This window comes from Aotus nancymaae, unplaced genomic scaffold (genome assembly GCF_030222135.1).
Source record: "Aotus nancymaae isolate 86718 unplaced genomic scaffold, 86718_ANA_hifiasm-v0.15.2.pri h1tg000030l, whole genome shotgun sequence".
NCBI lineage: Eukaryota > Metazoa > Chordata > Mammalia > Primates > Aotidae > Aotus > Aotus nancymaae.
The window spans coordinates 36,094,764-36,118,700 of record NW_026988443.1 but is presented as its reverse complement, the minus strand read 5'-3'; the positions used below and the strand labels follow the sequence as shown (position 1 = coordinate 36,118,700).

General features: G+C 50.6%; 1 protein-coding gene across 4 annotated transcripts in view; it reads right to left on the bottom strand.

The window, feature by feature from the left end:
* CMIP (c-Maf inducing protein) overlaps window positions 1-23,937 on the bottom strand; it is a 259,594-nt gene that overhangs the window by 53,439 nt on the left and 182,218 nt on the right. For 2 of the 4 annotated variants that reach the window (XM_064383341.1, XM_064383344.1), the window contains 2 exons: window positions 5,748-5,909; window positions 311-352 (listed from right to left, as the gene is read on the bottom strand). In XM_064383341.1, the coding sequence (XP_064239411.1) occupies window positions 311-352; window positions 5,748-5,909 (204 nt within the window). Of the gene's footprint in view, window positions 1-310; window positions 353-5,747; window positions 5,910-12,229; window positions 12,337-23,038; window positions 23,118-23,937 lie in introns of those variants that run through there. The other 2 variants (XM_064383343.1, XM_064383342.1) reach the window with 2 other exon arrangements.

Below are 23,937 nucleotides of genomic sequence, written 5' to 3'. Positions count from 1 at the left end.
AATAAATTATATGGTCTCTGCCATCTCTTGCTGTCAACTCCCTAGGGCAGACTCAGGAAGGAGGAGGCGATTAAGATACATTTGCTACAAACCTCAAAGACAGATAATTATACTCCCTCTCCTATCAAGTGGGGCTCTGAAATGTGCAAAGGCAGAGGGAGATGCGACTCGCTTGCTAGAAAAGACAAAAGGGAGCAAGGCCAGATGCTGGTGGGTTACAACTGGCGCCAGAATTACCCCATAACAGGACAAGGGCTGTGGGCTCCAGGAAGCGGAGGTGGTGGAGGGAGCATGTTGGAGAGGAACTTACCACGATGATGTTTTCATGCTCCTGGGTGGTCAAGTTTGTGTTCTAAAGGAGTGAACGGAGAAACCAGGAGGAAAACAAAAGAAAAGAAAATTAAGAAAACGAGTATTTGGACTTCAAGATCCACAATTTCGAAACATCTTCAGTGTCACAGACCAAGTGTTACTGTCATTTTTTTCTTAATTAAACAGATCAGAACACCCTCAGAGGCAAGGTTGGGAAGGGGGAAAAAGTGTGGCTTTGGGGCAGGGAGAACTGAGTTCTTGTCCCTGTTTCAGGACTTGAGTTATGTGACCTTGGGTGAGTCGAGTCTGGGGGAGACTCAGTTTCTGCTTTGGTAAATAGGGTTCCCGGTAACCATACCTCATTAGGCTGCTGGGAGAGGGAGGATCTGGCCCTTGTCAAAGTGAAACTGCTTAGAAGCCGGAAGGCAGGCTCATAAGAAACATGTAAAGAAACACCCTGTAAGGGTCTTAAGGCTGTGCCAGGCAGCCTTTCAGGGGTAACACACACATGATTTCAGTGTTTCTCAAACTAAGTTCTGTGAGTGCGCCCGAGAGGTTTTAGCTGAATTCAAATTCTAGCAACTGACTTGCAAAAACAGAATTAGGCTGAATGGATTATATTTGCTGAAATTTTAGGGGTCTTCCTTCCTCCCCAATCTGGACTTTTCTTAAATAACTGCTAACTGTTACAGGTTGAACATCCCTTACTGAAATGCTTGGATTTCTCTTTAAAAAAAAAAAAAAAAAAAAAAAAAAATTTTTGGAATATCTGCATTATACTTAACCAGCTGAACATCTAGTCTGAAAATCCAAAACCTGAAGCTCTCCAATGAGCGTTTCCTTTCAGTGTCACGTCGGTGCTTAGAAAGTTTCGGACTTTGGGCCAGGCGTGGTGGCTCATGACTGTGATCCCATCACTTTGGGAGGCTGAGGAGGGAAGACTGCTTGAGGCCAGGGGTTCAAAAGCAGCCTGGCCAACATGGCAAAATCCCGTCTCTACTAAAAATACAAGAGTTAGCTGGGCATGGTGGCGGACACCTATAATCCCAGCTACTCGGGAGGTTAAAGCAGGAGAAAAGCTTGAACCCAGAAGGCGGAGGCTGTAGTGAGCCGAGATTGTGCCACCGCACTCCAGTCTGGGTGACAGAGCGAGACTGTCTCTTAAAAAAAAAAAGAAAAGAAAAGAAAGTTTTGGATTTTGTAGCATTTCAGGTTTCTGAACTAGGGAGGCTTGACCATGCTGCCATCTGTGAGCACGTGAACAAGGAAAGAGACGGATGTCCAACAAACAAGTAATCAGCTGAAGGCTCAAAGCTCCCGCCCTTCTTGCTAGTTTCGTGGTGTGTTCTGCTTTGCTTGTCTGTTTTGCTGGACACAGGCCTTCGGTGGTGCCAATTCATACTTCCTAACAGAGCCACATTCGCTGCTCGTAAAGAGACCCCTCATTTGATGAGTGTTGGCGAGTTGGACTGTTCTGGTTCTAGACAGAGCCCCGTGGCTCCCACCTCCTGGACAGGCTTAAGGCATATGGGGGTAACTAATGTGTTTATAGCAGCCAAGGCAAAAGAAAAGCTCGCGAGCCATGATTTGCTTTTGCCCAATAAGCTGGCTCCCCGAGGGCTGCAGGAGGCTGTGAAGCCAGGCAAGCGTCTGAACACGAGTCTCTACAGGTCCCCATGAGACGTCTTGACCTAGGTGAGGCTGGACCCAAAATACTAGAATCCACATGTGAAAGGAGGTTTCTTGGATCTGAACATTTCTTTAGTGGAGTCTGAGCAGCCTGTTTACGGTAGATTATTAAATATCAGTCATTTTCAGCCTGGGGGAAGCCTGGCCTTGGTCTCTCCTTAGGACTGCTGTTGAGCTCGCTCTGCCTCGGGCACTGTGTAAGAACTCTGTTTTGCTCATGTCACCAATTTCTTTTGATTATGACAGGTTCTCTACTATCCCATTGACTGATAGCTGCCTGAGACTGACGGGGTGCAGTGACTAGCACATTTAAGGTAATAGGGGATGGGGTGAGGATCTGAACCCCTGTCTGTCCTGACTCCAGAGTCTATTTCCTACCACTGAGCTTCAGTGCTCCACCACCCATCCAAGAGGCAGTTCCTTATCTAGGGCTGCCAAGGGCAGCTCGACAAGCCCATCCCTGGCCCCTACCCATGCACCTTTCCAGGAAGGCTTTGGTAACTATGAACACCACTTCCTCTGTCCCAGTCACAGGGCAGCCCATGCATTGTGCAGGGAGCTTTCTCTCTGCCAGAGCCATTTCCACCCTCAGTGGAGCATGTCCACTAATAGCCACCGCATCAGAGGGAACACTTGACTCTCAAGCTGAGTGGCCACTCTACATACAACTTAACAAAGGCCTGGGAGGGTGGGGACAGCCGGCTTGGCTTTGCTGGTGGACGGAGACTTCTTTCTCAAAATTGTATTGTGTCTTTAACAGCTCCCTCCACGATGCCCCTCCGCCCGCTCCCTCTAGGTCCTTCCACTTTCTGGTCAGTTTCGTGATGCTTGGGACCTCTCCAGAGGAGGCCTTGCAAACAACCTGAGTAAACAGAACAGAGAAAGAACCCAGCCACAAAACAGGGCACGCAGGTTGAAGGCAGGTGTTTGTTTTTCCAGCTACCCGCTCCAGACACCTGGCTGAGGGCGCTTGTGGGGTTCAGACCACAGCCATCGCTTCTGACAATGAAAATGTGGCCATTTATCAAAGACCCTTGCATGTGAGGCACAGTGCCAAGCACTTTATGGGTATGACAGCATCTCATCCTCAATTCTATGACATGGGTACTAGTTTCAGACCCCATTTACAGAAAACAACTGAGTCCAGAGAAGCCTAGCAACTTGCCTAAGGCCACTCAGCTACTGAGCGCAGGACAAGGTCCTTTTCTACAACACATACCCTTAATCTACACAGCTACATACTTGCCAAAAAGTCTCTAGCAACCCAGGTTTATGCCACATCTATGTGCAGGGGTGTAAGCTTCACCAGTGGGCAGACCCGGGCGAGGGTCCTGGCCCACCACTGATCTGACTGGCCCTGTGTAAGCTACTTAACCTCTCGGCACCCCCGGCTGCTCCTCTGTACATTTTCATGCCTACCTTGCAGGATCCTTGGAAGAAACTGGGGAGGTCTAAGGTCATCAAACTGACCAGTGCAGAGTATGCATGAGTGGATGCAGGGGCAGGCAGCCTGGGCTGGAGACCCAGCTCTGTCCCTCACTAAATGCCAGCTCTCTTCAGTAAAGTAAGGTGAATAATGCTGACTCCCTGCCTGACACAGTAGGCTCAAAGCACATGGAAACTTCTTCCATTTTCCTACTTTAAATGTTGCTATTCCTCCATCCTAGAACTTAGGGGTCAGCTGCCTTTGAGATTTTTACTTTAAAGCCCAAGAAGGGGCTAGGTGTGGTGCCTTGTGCCTGTAATCCCAGCACTTTGGGAGGCCAAGGTGGGAGGATCGCTTGAGCCAGGAATTTGAGAACAACCTGGGCAACATAGTGAGACCCCACTGGTTATTAAAAAACAAAACAAACAAACAAAAAATACTCAAGGAGGGATGTGAAGGCCAAGGGGCATGCGGTCACCTGAAGCACATCTGAGAGGGGAAAAAAATCTCACACGAGGCTGGCAATGGGGCACATCTGCTGCCCTCAGCACTGCGCTGATTTAATGAGTGTGGTGGTGGGTGGCACTGCAAGGGTGGCCAAGTTGGTGTCAAAAGCGCTTGGCAGCCCTAAGGTGGAACTTCTAGCTCCATTACAAACTTGCCATGTGAGTTGGGCTCAGTATCACTGGGCCTCAGTTTCCTCATCTGCGAAGTAAAGACAGCAAGGCCCATCTTGGAGGGAGAATATGAGTTTTAAAAGAGAGGCTGTCTTACTTTGGGAGGCTGAGGCAGGTGTCTCACTTTGGGAGACCGAGGCAAGTAGATCACTTGAAGTCAGGAGTTCAAGACTATCCTGGCCAACATGGTGAAACCTCGTCTCTACCAAAAATACAAAAATTTAGCTGGGCATAGTGGCACGTACCTGTAATCCCAGCTAAGTAGGAGGCTGCGGCAGGAGAACTGCTTGAACCTGGGATGGGGAGGCTGCGGTGAGCTGTTGCGCCACTGGACTCCAGCATGGGTGGCACCTGGCACCTGCCTGGCTTACTATAAGGTGAGTAGGGCCCCCTTCTCCAGATGTAAAGTCTGCACCTGGGGCTGGACATCCAACACCCAGCCTCAGAATTCCAGCCATTCTGTGATTCATTTCCCAGCCTGGGTTTTTACTCTTCTTGGAAGGATGCTGGTCTCCCAACTGTGGACATCACCTCTGACCTCTGTCCCTCTGTCTTGAGACTGTCACTGCCACCTACTTTCTACCTCCCACTCCGCCCCTCCCAGAATGAGGGACCCTCTCCACTCCGCAGACATGGAGGGCTGGTGCCAGGCTCCAGTCCCATGGGCAGCGGCCAGCCTGGGCCTGCGGAGAGAGGGGAGCTCTCCAGGCAGCCAGGCACTTGACGGGAGTGACTCAGGAACCGGGGTTGCCACTGTCAGGGGAGGGGGACAGAACCACCACTCTGGTGGCTGTGCACAGTTTAATCAGGAGTCAACTCCAGTGTTCCCAGAGGGTTGGGTGAGCAAATAAACGAGAGCAGTATTAATATTTGTAAAGCGCCTAGAATAGCACCTGCAACAGAGAAACAGAAAGAAGCACATTTCTGAAGCGCCTTCTGCCTAACCAACAGCGGCACTGATGACAGTCACTGTTCGCTGCTTGTCTCTCCCTGCCGGGACGCAAGCTCCAGGGGGGTAGGGGGCTTGTCTTTGCTTGAATTACCAGATGGTGCCTGGCACACAGCACACACTCAACATGCAGGGAGGCCGGCAAAGCAGATGGCACAGGAGGCCCGGCCGACGGGTGGCACCAGGTAGCACCAGCTGCAAATTGCGGCTGGATTTTCTGATTGTTTTCAAAGAGAACCTGGAAACTGATTGTTTTTAAAGAGAACCTGGAAATTCCCATTGTATTGTGAAATCTCCTCATTTTAAAAATGGTGTTTAAATTAGTACTTCTAAAGGCTTTGTGGAGTGACTAGGGCGGAAAGTGGAGTGCACCTGGACCCCTAGAGCTCATGTGGGCCAGTGCTGGGGGAAGAGAGAGATGTGGCTGGGACTACCAGTCGTCACCATATGGAGGGGTGGGCAACACCTCCTCTTCCGTGCCTACAATCCCCAGACAGCGCAGCTGGAAGCAGCTGGGGCAAGCCTCCCTCACCAACTCCCACAGACGGCTGGGTGGGCAGCGGCTCACCTCCTTCGGCAGCAGGGCGACAACACAGCCCACACGGAGCTCTGCCCACGCGCTGCTTGGCGTGGAGCCGGCGCTCAGCGGAGGGAAAGGCAAACAGCGTAAAGGGGGCCGGGGGAAGGGTTTTACCTCGGAGAGCAGTTTCGAGACGATTTCCAGTGGGGCCTGGTTGATGGAATCATCCTGCAGGGGGGATGTCAGGGCCATGTCCACCAGGGTCCGGATCTCTTTCAAGACAACCTCCCAGCGGCTTGGGTTACTCAGCACTTTCTTGTATTTGTAAATCTTTTTCTGGTTGAAAGAGAGAAAGCGACAGGAACATGTTAGTCATGTAAGGAGGGCAGAAGATGGAAGATGATCGAAGAATCAGATGGGTTAGGGTGAAAAGGGCCCTGAGAAACCGCCAACTTGGCCCACTCCCCGCGTATACGGAAACTGGCATCTTGAGAGAGGAAGGGGCTCGTCCAAGCCACAGGCTGTGTCTGCAGCCAGGCCTCCTAACACCAGACAGTCCTTCCCCACACAGCCTCACTCACCCCGATGATAACCTTTGACAGATGACCTTTTTCTTTTTTTTCCTGTTTTTTGTTTTTGTTAAAAGGATGAGAAAACTGAGGTACCCAAGAGGTTAGAAAATTTGCTCAAGGCTCTAGAGTTGGCAAAGCCGGGACAGAAAACCATGCGTTCTGACTGTAAAGCCAGTACCCTCACCACCATGCTGTATGTCGCCACAAAGTTTCCACCGACTTACAAACGAAAACGGGGTGATTTCTCTTTTAGATCACGTCTTCTGCCAACTCATTCCCCAACTATTCAAGTGCAGTAAGAGTGGGAACGGGTCAGTCCACAAAGGGGCTTTCTCTGAGTTGAAGGCACTATTTCCGCCTACGCCAATCCCAAGAGGTCCCTTGGAGAGAGGTAGTCAGCTAGGGAGCACGACAGACAGGATTAAGGCGATGGGAATTCAACTCTTGCCAGGTAGGGACTGAACCTGGAATGCTCCCCCCGGAAACCCAGCGCTGCCCTCCGCATCCACCTGGTGAGGAAGACAGGAGAGCTCTCACCTTTGCTGGGCGCTGTGTCGAAGCCAGAGACTGGCTGAGGCAGGGGCTGCTGCCTCCCTGGATTTGAGGCAGAGTTGGTTCCGCCTCTCTGACATCATGGAAACGAGGCCTCAGAAGGCGAGGTCTGGGCCAAGCACTCCCCCACCCCGGCCCGGCCCCCGCCTTCGCAGCTGCCTGCCCCACCGCACCAGGCCTGCTTGGGAGACTATCTAACTGGATGAACTCCTTCATTAAGTGCGCTGTTCCTTGGGGAGAGCCTAATTTTAGTGTTACCGTGCCAGCAACCAGCTGGGGTGACATGTCACAATCTTTGAGCCAAAGTCAGAAAGAGGAGGGGGGAGAGGAGCGTCCCTCGCTGACCTCTGAGGCTCAAACAGAAACCTCCAGGCTGCCAGAGTCTCCCTGACCACTTAGTTTCTGAGTCAGGAATTATCAAGTGGTCTTGGGATCCACTGCTATCAAGGAAGCATTTGGGAGGCACATTCCATGCTAAGTTGAACATTTATTGTGTGGGTGAGGCCCGGTGGTGGGACGGGGGGTACACCGGAGTTGGACAGGTCTGGTTGTTACTAGGAAACTTTCACCTTCGGAGCCTTAGGGTCCTGTTCTGTAAGTCAGGCTTGAAAACACCTGCATCTCTTTCAGGCTGTAACCCTCATCCATCCTGGACCCATGTGGCCCAGTCTCTTCATGGAGCGGCATTCGAAAGGAAAGTGCAGATAAAACAGCCAGGACTAACAAAAAGGAACTCTGAGACTTAATCTGTCTCTTGAAAACCTGAAGGAGATGAAATGTAAAGCCTAGGCCAATAAGGCATCCCAGCTTCCTCCTCTCCATCTTTTTCCCACACCCCATGATTTCCTGGGGCCTCTGATACACTCATTGACACTGGTGTCGCCCCTGTGAACTCACGCCAAAGATAGTTTTCAGTCCCCCCATCACCCCAAGCCTTTCCCATCATCTCCCTCCTCCTTTCTCTGCTCCTTCTTTCTCCTTCTCTATTTTTTTCATCTACCCGCCTACCCACCTTTCTCTCCTCTTTCTAGCGCACTGGTCTTACTGCTCTTTGCCCATTCACCCATTCCACATCAAGAATTAGAAAGAGACCAGCTCTTCTCATAGGCCCAGCAGGGCAGAGGAGGCCAAGGCAGCCCAGCACTCCCCAGGCAGGAGGAGGTGAAAGGCCAGAAACATTCACTTGCCAATGATTTGAGATCCTACGAGGACGGGAGGAAACGCAGGGCAAGCTGTTGGGGGGACCGTGTATGGTAAGGAGTGAACAGGCTGCTGATGTTGATGGTGGTGACAACGACTACTGGCTGAGCTTCATTAATGACAAGATGCACCCAGTCCACCGAGTCTCCGGAACCATAACCAGCCTCCTTCCCAGTTGTCGTCAATGGAAGCCGCCCTGTCCCAGTGCTGTGAGCGGGACACGCCACCTGAACAGCACAACCATGTCTGTGCAAAACATAAGATGTCTGAAGCAAGAACCTACCCGTTCAGAGAATGAATGCTCCTTTGAGCCTTAGAGTCTGTGGTTTCTTAGTTTGCACCCAGAGAATTGTTTAATTTTTAAAAGACCATGAAATGATCACACAAAACCCACCATGTATCAAGCCCCAAAGCAAACCACAGCGGTCCACACCCGTGTCTTCCCACAGCAGAATGAGGATTTGCATGGAGTCTGGGCTCTAAGCGTACTCTCTTCTGATCAGTTGCACGGTATTTACTTTTGAAAGACTAATGATTTCATTCTTTTGGTAAAGATGATGCATGCTCACTGCAAAAAAACCTAAACCACATTGAAAAGCACAAACAAGAAGATAAGTTTTAAAAGGCCTCGAAAAGCCCACAACCCAGAAATAGCCACCATTAATATTTGGTGAACATCGTTCCAGGGAAGTCTCATTTAAACTCTGCAAAATACAACCAGCCCTGCAGTGGGCGGCCGTGAATACAATCTCCTGCTCTCCACACACAGACGCCACTCGAGATGCAGAGGCGACCAGCCTGAGGCACGGCAGGGCCCACTGGGCAACGCCAGCGCCAACGCAGCTCCAGAGACATGCTCGCGTGGTCGGTGCGCCCGGCCTCAGCTCATCCACAGCTCCCCTCCTTCAAGCGCGGAGGACAACAGCTTTTCCAGGAGGGCCTGGGCCCTTGCTTCCCAGGCATCCATGGGAGAGTCTGCAGGAGCTGCATTCAGAACCAGAAGGTCCCAGGGCTTGTACCAAGGGCTAACATTTCATGTGCCTGTATCATGTGCCAGGCACTGTGCTAGCTCTGTGATAACAGAGCTTCATCTCACTCAATCCTCACAGTATCCCGTGAGCTGGGGGCTTATGACAGGGAAGACCCTGAACGAGGGACTGAGTGCAAATGGCTTACTGATTTGAGCAGAGACTGCAGGAAACACTGGTGGGGAGGGTGGGGAAGTGAGACGGGGAAGAGAAGATGGTCAATAATGGGGCATTGTCAAGCACCATGATGTGGGCAATGGGGGCTCAATCCTGCTGGGGGCTCTAGGGGACAGCGTAGATCACACTCAGAGATGATGTCCCCAAGGAGAGAGGGAGCCGGGCATTTGTCCATCAGCTCCCTAAATTCTTCAGGGCTTCTTTTTTTTTGAGACACAGTCTTATTCTGTTACCCAGGCTCAAGCGCAGTGTGTGATCTCGGCTCACTGCAGTCTCCGCCTCTCGGGTTCAAGTGATTCTCCTGCCTCAGCCTTCCAAGTAGTTAGGATGACAGGCACGCACCACCATGCCCAGCTAATTTTTGTATTTTTAGTAGAGACAGGGTTTCACCATGTTGCCCAGGTTGGTCTTGAACTCCTGAGCTCAAGCGATCCTCCCACCTTGGCCTCCCAAGGTACTGGGATTACAGGCATGAGCCACCACACCTTGCCAACTCTTCAGGCCTTCTGACTGCTCTGTACCCAGGCCAAAGTGATCCCAGAGCCAGAAAAAAGCATGCACTCATGTGGGGTCACAGGTGTTGATGGTGAGCAGCCTGCAGCCCTCATGTGATGCTGAGGGGTGGCCAGCTGCAGCTGCTGCCAGAAGACTGTTAGTGTTTTCTGTGCACAGAAGCCTATCATGGCCCCGAGAAGAGAAGCGACTTGCCCAGAGTAAAGCAGCTAGAAAGGGACAATTCAGGAGTAAAAACTGGCTCTGGCCACTCCAAAGCTCTTTCCATCACATGAGTGAAAGCCAGCGAGTTTGGGTGGAGAGGTTATCAGATTGCCAAGAGATCCTGAAGAAGGTGTGAAGAATGCTTGGTAGCATAGGGGCAAGAGCCAGAACAAGCCCAAGAGGCTCTTAGGCTGGCGGCCAGGTGACCAGAGGCGGCGGAAGCAATAGGGGGAGGGGGAGTGTGGCGCTGTGGGTGCCGGTGGGCTGCAGGCAGGCCCCTGTTCCTAGAAGAGGCTCTGAGCCCAGGATCAGGGTGGCCAAAGGGATGAGGGAGACCTGCCCAGGATCAACAGGGTCCTGTCCCTCCTCCTTAGGTGACAAATTGGCATGTCTCATCCCAGGAACTCTGATGAGCTCATCAGGTGATGAATCATGGAGGAGCTGGGACAGGGACGCCTCCGGAATCCCCACTCCAGGCTCCCTGGAGGCTGGCCCTCATCTTTGCAATATGTTCTTCCTCCTGAGCATGCTTTGCCAGGTGGGATGGGGGTTCTGGAATCCCTCAGGCCACTGGATTCCTTTGAAGTGGGGTATAGACAGGGGCCTTGGAACTGCTCTGTGGCGGGGCACATGACCTGGTATTTCTAGACAGGGACTGCCTTAGAGCAGGGTTGGGAAACTGCAGCATGCAGGTGAAACCCAGCCCTTCCCAGTTTTTGTTTGATGAAACCAAGAATGGTCTCACAAGCTGTAGGAGTTATGAGGGAAAATAAACACAGAATATGCAACAGAAATCGAGTGTGGCCCACAAAGTCCCAAATATTTGCTATCTGGCCCTTTCTAGAAAAAAGTTTGCTAAACTCTGGCTTTAAAAGTCAAATCCCAGCCTAGTAGTAAGCAGGCAAAAAGGTGCTCAACGCCATTAGCCCTCAGGAAAATGCAAACTAAAACCATAAAGAGATACCACTCGCCCCATGAGGGTGGCTGTGAGAGAAAAAGACAGACAACGTCAAGTGCTGGCAACGATGTGGAAACCGGGAAGCTCGTGTGTTGCTGGTGGGAAGGTAAATTGGTACAGACATCTTGGAAAATAGTTTCAAAGTCTCTTAAAACGTTATTTGTAAATTTGTCACATGACCCAGTAGTTCTGTTCCTAGAAATCTACCCAAGAGAAAGAGAAACAAACTCCAGAGATGTGCCCAAGAATGTCCATAGCAGCATTCTTCATAGAAACAACTTAAATCCATCAACTGATGAACAGATAAACAAGATGTGGTACAGCCATTCAGCCAAACACTATTTGGCAATAAAAAGGATTGAATTACCCACACGCTGCAAGATGGATGCATCTCATAATCACTACGCTAAGGGAAAGAAGCCAGATACAAAAGATATATTGTATGATTTGTCTTATATGAAACGTCTAGAAAAGGCAATTTTATAGAGACAGAAAGTGGAACATTCATTGCCTGGGGCACAGAACAGGGATGAGACTGCAAACAAACACGAGGGCATCTTTTGGGATGGTGGAAATATTCTAAAACTGAACTGTGGCGATAGTTGTACAACTTTATACATTTACTAAAATCACTGAATTGTATATTCACAATGGGTGAATTTTATGGTATGTGAATTCTATTTCAAGAAAGCTGTTTTTTAAAAATGCTATCCATCCACCCACCCACCTACCATTCACCCACACATCCATCCATCTGCCCAAACACCCATCCATCCATTCATCCATCTATCTACCCATCCATCCACTCTCCATCCACCCACCCACCCACCCATTAATCAGTCCACTCATCCATTCATCCATCTACTTATCCATCCAATCATTCACCTACCCACCTAACTATGCACCCACCCCTGCATCCATCCATCCTTCACCCACCTCACCATCCATTCAATACCATCTACCATCCACCATCCATATTTCTATCACTCACTTATCTATTTATTCACCCTTCCATCCAACTATCCGATGAAGATCTACTATGACATGCCAAGCACTACGTTAAGTACTAAGGATGACCGTGGTGAGCAAAGCAGACAAGCCCCGGTGCTCATGAAACTTACAGTCTATTACTTGCATCACTTTCCTTGTCTGCAAATTAGGATAAGAACAACTACTGTCAATGGCTTGCTATGACTGTTCCATGAGATAATATATAAAATACTCAGCCCAGTTCCTCACTAAATAGCAACTCCGATTATTATCACCTACCAAGTTCTGTAAAGGAGTAGTCCAGGGCGGCAGAACTCAGGAGGACTCCCCACACCCAAGCCCAAGCCCCGCCAGCCAGCGGGAAGCAGAGTCAGCAGGCAGAGCCTCCTGCTTCCCCTCTGGCAGAATCAGCCACTCCAACACTGGCCTCATCGTCTCTGCTTGTCAAGGAAGGGATGTTACCTGGGCAACACTTGCCATCGCTCTGGCAACTGTTTTCCCGGCAGCGGCAAGCACATACGCCAGGGTTCTCAGGCCTGGGAAAGCAGAGCCTGTTGCTCCTCCGTAGGAGACAAGTCGTCAGCGGGAATGTGCCCCTCGCCAGGAGAGGCGTAACTCAGAACGTGCTGGAAGCACGTCGCACCAGGCTGGGGCTGCTGCTCGGCTGCTCTGCTGCTTGCCGCAGCCTCTGAGGCTCGCGCGCGTACACACACAGCACGCATGCTCCCCACCACCTGTCGTGAAGAGAGGACGCTGCATGGGCCCTCCCATGGAACTGCAGAGTGGAGGAGGACCACACAGGGAAACCTGAGCCAGGGAGGAGCCAGACCGGCTCTGAAAACTTTTTTCCAGGGCAGGTCCTAGAGCTGAGCTGCCTAGTCCGGCAGCTACCAGCCTCAGGTGGCTACTCACACTGAACTTCATTAAAATGAAACACAACTACAAATCCAGCATCAATCACACGGTGACACTGCAGTTACTCGGTAGCCAGCTGCATCTAGTGGTGACTGTGGTGGCGCGCATAGAGAACATCTCCGTCATCACAGAACGCTCTGCTGGGCAGTGCTCTCCTGAAGTCTTGGTGTTCCTGTCACCACACCCCCAGGGGCCCAAGAGCATGTGTGTTTGCCTCTTCCCATCACTGCTGAGGTCTAGTATGTGTGTGGCACTGTGCTCGGCCCGAGGAGATGGCCATGGCCCTCGCCTACCTCCTCCCATAGGAGGCCTCCCTTTCCCAGCCCCCATCTCACTGGGACCCCGCCTTGGAATCTTCTTCCAAGGTCTACTAAGGTGCAATGACTTGCACATCCAGGGAGAATGACTGCTCGCTTATCTTCTCTGGCTTTCCTGGTTCAAGACTCACTATGGCCGCAGATGTAAGTGTGTGGGACACAATCTGCTGTCTCCACCAAGCCATGGCTTCTGGGAGGACTGGACACTTGGGAGGTAGCATTTTTGGCCTTCTCTTGAGCCCTCCAGAATAGCTTCCCTTAAATCCTGTGAGCACCAAAGACTGTCATTTTACCTTCACATATAATGGAGGCCTCATAACCGTCCCATGTGGGTTACCCCCAAACTGCCCTTTTGGCCCCAAATCGTCAAAAGTAACCGAAGACTAGCTCATAACCTCTCAGCTCCCTGCTGCTGCATTCCCCACACAGCCTCCCGGCCTTACTCCCCACGCCTGCTAGCCCACACAATCCATGTCACAAAATCAGCCACGGTGCTGTGGCTACCATTTCCCAGGGAAGAAGGCAGCACTGCCCCAGTGATCTGTGCACTTTTCCAGTGAAATGCATAAGCACCAGCGCTATGATGACTGGAGGGCATTCGCGATCTAACCGTGGAGCAGAAAATAACTAGAAGATACGCAACTTAGTGAGAGAGTGACACCCTCAAAATCTCATTTTTAAAGAAATACTGTACATGCATGTTTTGTTTGTTTTTGTTATATGTCAGAACTTTAGAGTCGACGGTGCCTTTGGGATTAGACTGAATACTTTTTTCGCTCTGATTGGGATTGTTTTCTTGCCTCAGGCTTGGTAGAGACAACTGTGGTGCCTCTGGGAATCACACGGGAGCTTCCCAGTGAGATCCCATCACTCTGGCCTGACACAGCAGGCTCTCTGAGGGACCAGGGAGCTGCCATCACTATACACACATACATACAGATTTACTTCATTGAGATAAAATTCACACACAATAAAATTAACCATTAACCATTATTTATTTATTATTAGTTTTTTAGATGGAATCTCACTCTGTCACCCAGACAGTGGCATGAACTCGGCTCACTGGAACCTCCAGTTCCTGGATTCAAGCGAGTCTCCTGCCTCAGTCTCCCTAGTAGCTGGGATTACAGGCGCCTGCCACCATAACTGGCTAAGTTTTGTATTTTTAGTAGAGATGGGGTTTCACCATGTTGGCCAGGCTGGTCTCAAACTCCTGACCTCAGATGATTTGCCCGCCTTGGCTTCCTCAAGTGCTGGGATCACAGGTGTGCGCTACCGTGCCTGGCCACCATTAACCCTTTTACAGTGAACTGAATAATTCAGTGGCATTTATCACAGTGTTGTGTAACCGCCACCACTATGCCCAAAACTTTTCCATCATATCAAAGGAAACTCTTTTAAGCCATTACTTCCTATTATGCCCTCCCCCAGTCCCTGGGCAACCACCAGTCTGCTTTCTGTTCCTGGATTCCCCCATTGTGAACACTGCAAATAAATGAAATCATACACTATGTGCCCTCCATGAGTCCTGGGAATCTGCATTAAACAGCTTCCAGGTGAGGCAGATGTTCTTGAGCCCTCTAAGCAGCAAGGTTCGCACCCACATGCCTCCCTTCCTGTCCTCCACCAGGTGGATGTGATACAGAGGAGAGGAGGGGTTCATACCTTGCCCAGGTCACACAGCTGCTGTTGTGGGTGGAACTGTGCCCAAACTGCTGTGGGTTAAAATGTCTTTCACTGCATATGAATCATATACGACGTGGCCTTTTGTCCACCTACCATAACGTCTCAAGGTTCATCCGGCTCTGGCAGGTGTAGGGATAACCGTCTGCTGCATGGATACACTGCAATTTGTCTGTTCATCTGCTGGTGAACACCCAGGTTTTACCACCACAGGCCATCAAGAATAGTGCCGCTACGCACACAGACTGTTGCTTTTCGTCCTGGCCCCGTGCCTCAACTGCACTGAATCGGGTTAAGTTCTGCCACAGGACAGCACAAAGTTTAAGGGGTCTTTTAGAGGACCCCGATTTACCCCACACAATTACTGAACTCTGTTACTTGCTGGTTCAACTAATTCACAGATGAATTAATCAATGCTTGCCCTTCAGGACTCATGTTTTCAAGGTGGGTAGAGGGATGCCTACTCCGAGTGGGGCACTGTCTCTGTGGAGGGGCAGGGAGTGGGGAAAATGATACACAGATGAGACAAACCAGCCCCTGAACACTCCCAGCCTGGCTGAAGGCTGAGGCCAGGCACAGAACATTCTAACAAAACGACTCATTACAGTCACAATGGCTACCACGTAGCAAGTGCTGACATTTTCCTAGAACCGCTGACATTTTCCTAGAACCACCACCATGGATTCGGGGTTATGACGAGTGACGAGACAGCGGAAAAGCTATCGCTTTTGGAGGGCCCTCCACAGGCCACGTCCTTTGCTAAGCACTTTGTATAAATACATTTTAAATCATCCCAGCCCGTCAGTGAGGTGAGTGGTATAAGTCCCATTTTACCGATGAGAACATTGAGGCTGAGAGAGGTAAGTCATGCAGTTACAAAGAATCACACAGAATTGGGATCCAGGTCTAGCTCTGGATTCTGAGCACCTGACCGTCATGCCACTCTGAGAGGCAAACGTGAGCACCTGCTCTGCCTTGATCAACGCTGCCGCTGCCTTTACATCGGAAAGTTGAGCCTTGCCTCTTCTGCTTCCCAGCAGCAGTTGCAGGCTGGTGCAGCTGGGTGCCCAGTGGACAGCTGCCAGAAAAGCCGGCTCCTGGGGAGATGGGCAATTTGTTTGCAAGAGGGGAAAATGCCCAGGCACTCAGCCCCAAGTGCCCACAGGTGGTGGCCTCCTGTGGTCAATGCTGCTTCCGAGGGAACAGAGGGAACTCAGGCGGGCATCCTGCTCCACTATCACTACTGCATCGGCTGGTTGCCTAGGTAACCACATTCCTGGCTGGCAAGGAGATGAGCTGGCCTTGGTGTCAGGCTGCCAGCTGAGTGCTACATCTTACCTGGCTCTTCAGGCCAGCCACACTCTGGGCAAAATCCAACCATCATGCAGATGCTGTTTGGGCACATTAAAAAAAATTGTACGTAGCTGTTTTCCTCGCTGAGCTAGGAGCTGCTTGGGGGCAGGAATGATGCCTCATCTGTTCCTTCGACGTGTCTGCATGGTGACTGCAGCCACCCAGGGAAGGTGCTCTCCGTATTTGTTCAAGAGAGAACCGGCAGTGGGGAGAATGCTAATTGGCATTGACAGCTAACATGCGTTAGGTGTTGATTTAGGCCAGGCTCTGCACCAAATCCTTTCACCCACCCTGTGATTCTTAAACAATGGCGTGCACATGAACCGCCTGGGGGTCTGGTTACCATGCAGATAGCTCAGCAGAGCTGGGCGAGGCCTGGGAATCTGCATTAAGTAGCTTCCAGGTGAGACAGATGTTCCTGAGTCCTCTTAGCAGCAAGGTTCTCACCCACATGCCTCACTTCCTCTCCTCTATGAGGTGGACGTGCTGCAGAGGAGAGAGGGACTTCATACCTTGCCCAGGTCACACAGTTGGTGGTGTGGCTTGAACTGTGTCTGCCCAAACCATAAGCCCAAGACTTAACCCCTGGTATCTGTGACTATGACTTTCTTTGGAAATGGGGTCTTCGCAGATTTAATCAAGTTAAATGAGGACGTACTGGATTAGGAGGAGGCCCTAAATCCAATGACTGGCATCCTTATAAAAAGGCTGTGTGGACAGATACACACACACACACACACACACCCCAGAAAGACCTCCACGTATGGAGGCAGAGCCTGAATGTCAAGGTGCATCAACGATTGCCGGACACTATCAGAAAAAGGCCCTCCCCTAGAGTCTCAGAAGGACTGTGGCCCTGCTGACACCTTGATTTTGGACATCTGGCCCCAGAACTGTATGAGAACAAATTTTTGTTGTGTTAAGCAACCCAGTTTATGGAAATTTGTCACAGCAGCTGCTGGAAGCCCACAGAGCTGTAAGGAGCAAGCAAGGACCGACCCCAGGACGCCTGGTCCCAGTCACTGGGCCATCTTACTGCAGTGATGCGAGCTGAGCCATTCAGTCCCCTCATGTCACAGAGGGCAGCAAGGCCCTCTGGAACTGTGGTTGACAAGGTGTGAGCTGGGTTTGGAATTGGTTGGGTTTTCTTTCCCTGGGGTGTTGGGTGAACCTGATGTCCTATCCTGTTCTTGATCCATCAGGGGACAGAAATGCTGGCGTTCACCTAAAGCCTGCCTCCAGACCATTACCCCACTGCATAAGCCCTTGCCCTGCCCTGCATCAGAAACGGCACACCTGGGCACCTGCATCATCAGTGAGGTCAGAAGGAGCCACTTGGGGACCCAGGAGGCTACAGGAGGTACTTCCAAGAGAATTCGGGCAGGGACGTCAGCATGGGGCTTGCACAGGGTCCCTGGCAAAGAGGAATCACAGGGGAGAACTCTGTCCCCAAGCTGTCCTCTCATACGGCTGCACATCCTGACACCAGCAGCCACCATCACGCCAGCCCACAGCCCAGGGCTTCTTATATACTGGGCCTCATGCTGATGTGTGCCCCAAATGACCTGTCAGGGTTCTGAACCCAGGCTACCCATTAAAAGCACCCGACGGGCCAAGAATTCCGATAACCGAGTCCAACCCCAGGCCAATCCCATCAGACTGGTGTTGGGGGTGGGCAGAACCTATGTATCAGGACTTTTTTTGGGCACCGGTATATTTTAAAAAGTGTATTTGCACATACATGCTCTTAGCAGCGTCATTCCCAACCGCCAAAAGCCGGAAGCAACCCAAGTCCCCCAGTGGATAAAGGGAGACATACAGTGTGGTCTACCCATTCAATGCAGTATTATTCTGCCTGAAAATGGAAGAAAATCCTGACACATGCTACACCATGAATGAACCTTGCAGACATTAGGTTGAGATAAGCCAGCCACAAAAGGCCAAATCTTGTGTGATTCCATGCATATGAGGTCCCTAGAGTAGACAAATTCTTAGAGACAGAAAGTAGAATGGTGGATGCCAGGGGCTGGGGGTGGGGGTAATAGGGACACAGTTTCAATATGGGAAGAGGAGAAAGTTCTGGAGACGGATGGTGGTGACCGCAGCACAACAATGTGGATGAACCGATGAACTGCCACCTAAACACGGTTCAAGTGATGCCTCATGCTGTGCGTATTTCACCGCACTACACAAGAGAACCTTTCAGATCTCCAGCTGATCTGAACGTGGTGCAGCCAGGGGTCAACAGGTGTGACCCCCATTCTACAGCCTCGAAGACCACAACACACAGAGGAAAAGGTCACCCGCTCCAGGTCCCAGCTGGCCCTGCGGGAACCAGGGCTTGTGGTCAGGGTTACTCCCTGGTCCTGAGCCCCGGTCCTTGAAGAGCCTGAACTGTACACACAGGAACAATCCTGGACTCGTCCTCGGCATTCTGGAAAGGCTCTCTGGTCTTCACACGGCCCTAACCCCAGGGGAGGCTGCTTCTTCAGGAAACCTATCAGGTGCAGTGGAAAAACAGCCTGCAGGGTGGGCCAGACGCAGGGTGGGCCTGGCCCAGTGCAATTCCTCATGGACTAGAAGAGGTGCCCCTTCCAGAATTCTAAAACTCAACAAAGACTGCCCACCTGTCCTGTCCACCTGGGTTCCCTCCTCCTGGGTTTCCTGTCCTCGTGGGTTCCCTGGCAGGAACGCCCAGTTCAGTAGTTTTAAGTTAAGATTTTTAACAGACTATAGAAAGGGGGAAAGGGGAGAAAACATTCTTGGGTGCACGCAGAAGCCATGGGGTCTTCTCCAAGGACAAGGGAGACAGAGGAGAAGAGCGGGACAAGGGGAGGAGTGAGAGGTGACAGAGGGGAAAATAGGGAGCGTCGCCTTGGGTGTGTTACGCTCTGGCAGTGATGAGGACATAGCCAGTTTCTCAGAGTTCCTTAATCAAATCCCAGGTACTGTCCCCTCAGAGTCCCGCGCAGGCGGGCATGGGCTGAGAGCTGTGGGATTTTCTCCTGCCCGTGCCTGTGCCCTGGAGGGAGGGCTGTGCGTGGAGACAGGGTCACCAGGAGAGGGAAACTTCTGCCTGTTGCTCTTGTCAGCTCAGCTGGGGTCATGAGGTGACTGGTGGCCCCAAAGAAGATACATCCGCATCAAACCCTGCCATCTGTGAAGGCAACGTCTCAAGTGCGGGATCTTGAGATGCGTAGATCATGCTGGATTATCTGGTGAGTCCTGAATGCAAGTGTCCCCAGAAAGGACACGAAGGAGAGACAGAGGAGGTGCAGGCCTGTGTGACCACAGAGGCAGAGACTGGAGTGACGCAGCCGCAAGCCCAGGGCTAGGGTTTGAGTGTTTGTATCCTCAAAAAATTCATTGTTGAAACCAAATCCCCGGTGTGGGCGTGTGAGGAGGTGGGGCCTTTGGGAGGTGATTAGGTCACAAGGGTGCAGCCCCCACAAATGGGATCAGTGCTCTTATATAAGAGACCCGGGGGGCTCCCTTACCCCTTCCCCATGGGAAACACTCTCTGCGAAGCAGGAAGCGAGCCCTCACCCATCTACCTTGATGGTGGACGTCCTGGCCTCCAGAACCATGAGAAACGAATTTCTGTTGCTTATAAGCCACCCAGTTTATAGGGTATTTTGTTATAGCACCCGAACAGGCCTAGACACCAAGGAATTCCTGGAGCCACCAAAATCTGGAAAAGGTGAGGCATGGAAGGAACCCCCCAGAACCCCCAGAGGGTGCGTGGCCCTGTAGAACTGGAGAGAGAAGTGTGTGCTGTTTCACAGGAGCCCTGGGACACTCACCCTGCTGGAAACACCATGGCAGGGAAATTCCAGGCTGCTTTGTCTGCTCTGGCCTTTGCCTCCACAGTGGCCCAGCCTCAGCTGCTACCAAATGCCATCAGCGGCGCCCCGGGTCCGAGAGGCTGCACAGTCTCCCGCTCTGATCGCAGCTCTGCAGGGAGCCTGGCAGCTCCCACCTCCATGCTCAGCACGCCAACACTTCCACCCTCACCACTCTTTGTTCACTCTTCGACCTATGGACCAGCTGCCTCCCCCACCAGAGGCTCACTCCTGGGAGCTCAGAGGCTCAAGCAAGCCGTGTTTTTGCTTGAAAGTGTGTGCCTCACCACAAAGAGTTGGGCAGATCTACACTGGGATCTCTTTTCTACTCCTCATGAGCTGTGCAGCCTTAGGCAAACTACATCACCTCCGGAACCTTACCTTCCTCATCTGTAAAATGGGGATAATAGTAGCATTTGCTTTCTGGACCTGGTGGGAGAATTAAATGTCACATTTTAGGCTTGATAAATGAAACCTATTGAGTTCAGCAGGACACTGACTGAAGACAGTTAATGTCTTAGAGAAAATAACGGTGACCGGCCAGGTGTGGTGACTCACACCAGTAATCCCAGTACTTTGGGAGGCCAAGGCAGGTGGATCACCTGAGGTCAGGAGTTCGAGACCAGCCCGGCCAACATGGTGAAACCCTGTCTCTACTCAAAATACAAAAATCGCTGGGCATGGTGGCGTGTGCCTATAATCTCAGCTACTTGGGAGGCTGGGCAGGAGAATCTCTTAAACCCGGGAGGCTGAGGTTGCAGTGAGCCAAGATAGTACCATTGCACTCCAGCATAGGTAACAAGAGGAAAACTCTGTTAAAAAAAAAAAAAGGTGACCAGAAACTCCCTAAATGTCCAATCAATACAGAAGTGCTTAACACTGTGTCCCCTGCAGCCTAACAGCACACAGCAGTTAAAAAGAAGGAAGGAGGGTTATAAGATCTGCCATTGGTTCCATCTGCACAACACGCTGTTAAGTACACAAGCAAATACATGCATACATCTATGCTGACATGCACACATATATGATCTAATTCACAGGGCTTGAGGGATGGGGGCGGGGGACCAAGTCCAGCTGGTGACACTTGTCTTCTTTGGAGAAGGAAGTGGCTTGGGGAGGACCAAGGGGTAAGGGCCAGCTTTATCTGCAATGTTTCAAATTGTTGCAGGAAGCCATATTTATGTATTGTACATTTAATTAAACAGAAATAAAGAAAAAAAATCTCCAAAGAGTTCAGAAATTGGGATCATGGTGGGAGTATTGTATCTTTTATAGAATTCTTAAATTGGTCAGAATCCCATATTCTTTTTTTTTTTCTTTTGAGACACAGTTTCACTCTGTCACCCAGGCTGGAGTGCAGTGGTGCAATCTTGGCTCACTGCAACCTCTGCCTCCTGGGTTCAAGCGATTCTCATGCCTCAGCCTTCTGAGTAGCTGGGATTACAGGCACGTGCCACCATGCCCAGCTAATATTTGTATTATTAGTAGAGATGGAGTTTCACGATGTTGAACAGGCTGGTCTTGAACTCCTGACCTCAGGTGATTCACCTGCCTCAGCCTCCCAAAGTGCTGGGATTACTGGCATGAGCCACCACACGTGGCCAAAATCCTATATTCTTAAAGAGAACTAGAAGGCATCTGAGATCTTATTACTTCTGACTTTTCAGTGGTCTAGCAGGTTATCTGATTTTTGAAATAATGCATGTTCTTTGAAAAATTCAGAATCATACAGAGCACAGAACTCCAGCATGGCGAGCTCATGGCTTGCACACTTGTATCACGGTGTATGTGTGCGAACACACACACACATGCACACATACACGCACACACACGCACACCCGCATGCACACACACACACGCACACACACACAGCCCAATGTAAAACTGCACATAAGTTTTGGCTGCATCATGGATGCTGGCTTTTTTCCTTTTAATCTCACCTCTGCCCTCCCTCCTGTCACCCTGAATCCATGCTAACACCATGATAATGTGAACCCTGAAAATTTGAGACCATGTTATATATTGGGGTACAGAAACCACTTTCCTAAGGGCCAGATAATAATAGTCTAGGCTCTGCAGGTCATACCATCTCTGTTGCTGCCAGCGTAATGCCATCAAGGAACGGGCAGACCTGTGTCTGCCTCCCCCAAATGGGCAGAGCTGTCCCCCTAACCCCAAAAACCCCTTATTTATAAAAATAGGCATTGAGCCAGATACTCTGCAGACCCTTGACATCTAACATTTCATCTCTTTCTCCATGGTCACGTATAATCAGACACAAATACATATTATACGTTTGTCTGGCAACAGACTTTCAGTGGCAAAAACCACAATGACTTTTGCATCAATCCAATACAGACAGGATTTTTGGGGTCCTTGTTTCATTTTACACAAATGGCATTGCATTATACTATGTCTGCATCTGGCCTTTCTCTCCTAACACCTGGTGGGTGTTACTCCAGATCAATTCATATCCATTTTCCCAGTCTGTGTGCTTTTCTAAGCCACCTCGAGGGTGACCAGGCAGAGGTAGGATATACTTTTAAAAAATTAAAAAGGGCCAGGCGGATGGCTCACGCCTGTAATCCCAGCACTTTGGGAGGCCCAAGCAGGTGGATCACGAAGTCAAGAGATCGAGGCCATCCTGGCCAACATGGTGAAATCCCGTCTCAATCAATCAATCAATAGCTCAGTGTGGTGGTGCACGCCTGTAGTCCCAGCTACTCGGGAAGCTGAGGCAGGAGAATCGCTTGAATGAGGGAGGCGGAGGTTTCAGTGAGCCAAGATCGCACCATTGCAATCCAGCCTGGCGACAGAGTGAGACTCCTTCTCAAAAAAAAATAATAATAAAATAAAATAAAATAAAATAAAATGAAGGCTACATAAATGCTTCCCCCGACTCTGCCCTGTGCGCCGATCCTCCTGAGGGTCTTTCTGGCAGGGCGGCCAGCTTGGCCTCCTGAACCTCAGCAATCGGCCCTCTCCTCCTGACCAAGGCCACCCAGAATCAAAGAGCTCTCTGCACCGAACATTAAAAACTACATGGTGGGGGTGGGGAGCACCTCTTATTAATCATTAACATAAGATGGCATTTCCAGAGCATTTCAGGAAACACCCCGATTAATTGCAACCCACCAAATAAATAAATGCAAATACCGTACCAGAGCCTGCTCCTCCTCTGTGGTGTGGGAGGCGGGCAGCCCCAGGCGAGTTTCTAGCCTTTTTGAAAGACAGTGAGGGACACACAGGCCCTGTTTCCTTTGGGCCTGATAAAGAGAACTCTCTCTATCCCAAATAAGGATTTCCCTGGCTGGGCCTCCAGATGAGACGGTAGCATCTCAACAGGGGCGCCTGTTGTTTATTTTACTAAGAACTTTATCTAGTGCCTGCAGCACTTCAAAGGACATCTGATCTGTTCATGGCTTTGTCTGGAAGCCTCCATCCTTCCTGGCTGCCTCCTCTGGACGGGAGTCACCGGTTCCTACTACAAAGAGCTTTAATTTATGAGAATCCTAGAGAAGGATCCTGTTCTTTCATAAATTAATGTTCAGTTAGTCTTTCATGTGAGTTTCAAGCCAGGTAATGCTGTTATGCTTGAACATAGGAGAAGGTGTATTTCTGCCTTCCCCTGGGAGGGGCCTTCTCAGATACCCGCGTGGAGGACTCTACTTGCCCAGAGAAGCCCAGTGTCCCAGGAGGGTGAGTTCGATGATGTTTACCACAGTGAATTCTTAGTGAACTGCACAAACGGAGGGGATTCTGGCAGAGTAACCCAAAAGCTATGAACATGTTTAGTCATCTGTGCTGAATCTCAGGCTGTGAGAAACCCAGCAAGAGGGTGAAATGGTTACAGAAGGAGGCTGCGGAGCCTGGGTTTGAATTCTGGCTTGGTTGCATGAGAAGGTTAATCTGAGAGTCAGACTCGTGTTCATACAATGGAGATATAAAACCCAGGGAATGCACAGCCTAAAGAGGGTAACAGATAAAGCAGATGGAAAACAGCAGGCACTCAACAGGAGTTTACATTCCTTCCCCTTTCTTCACACTACTGCCGTGATTC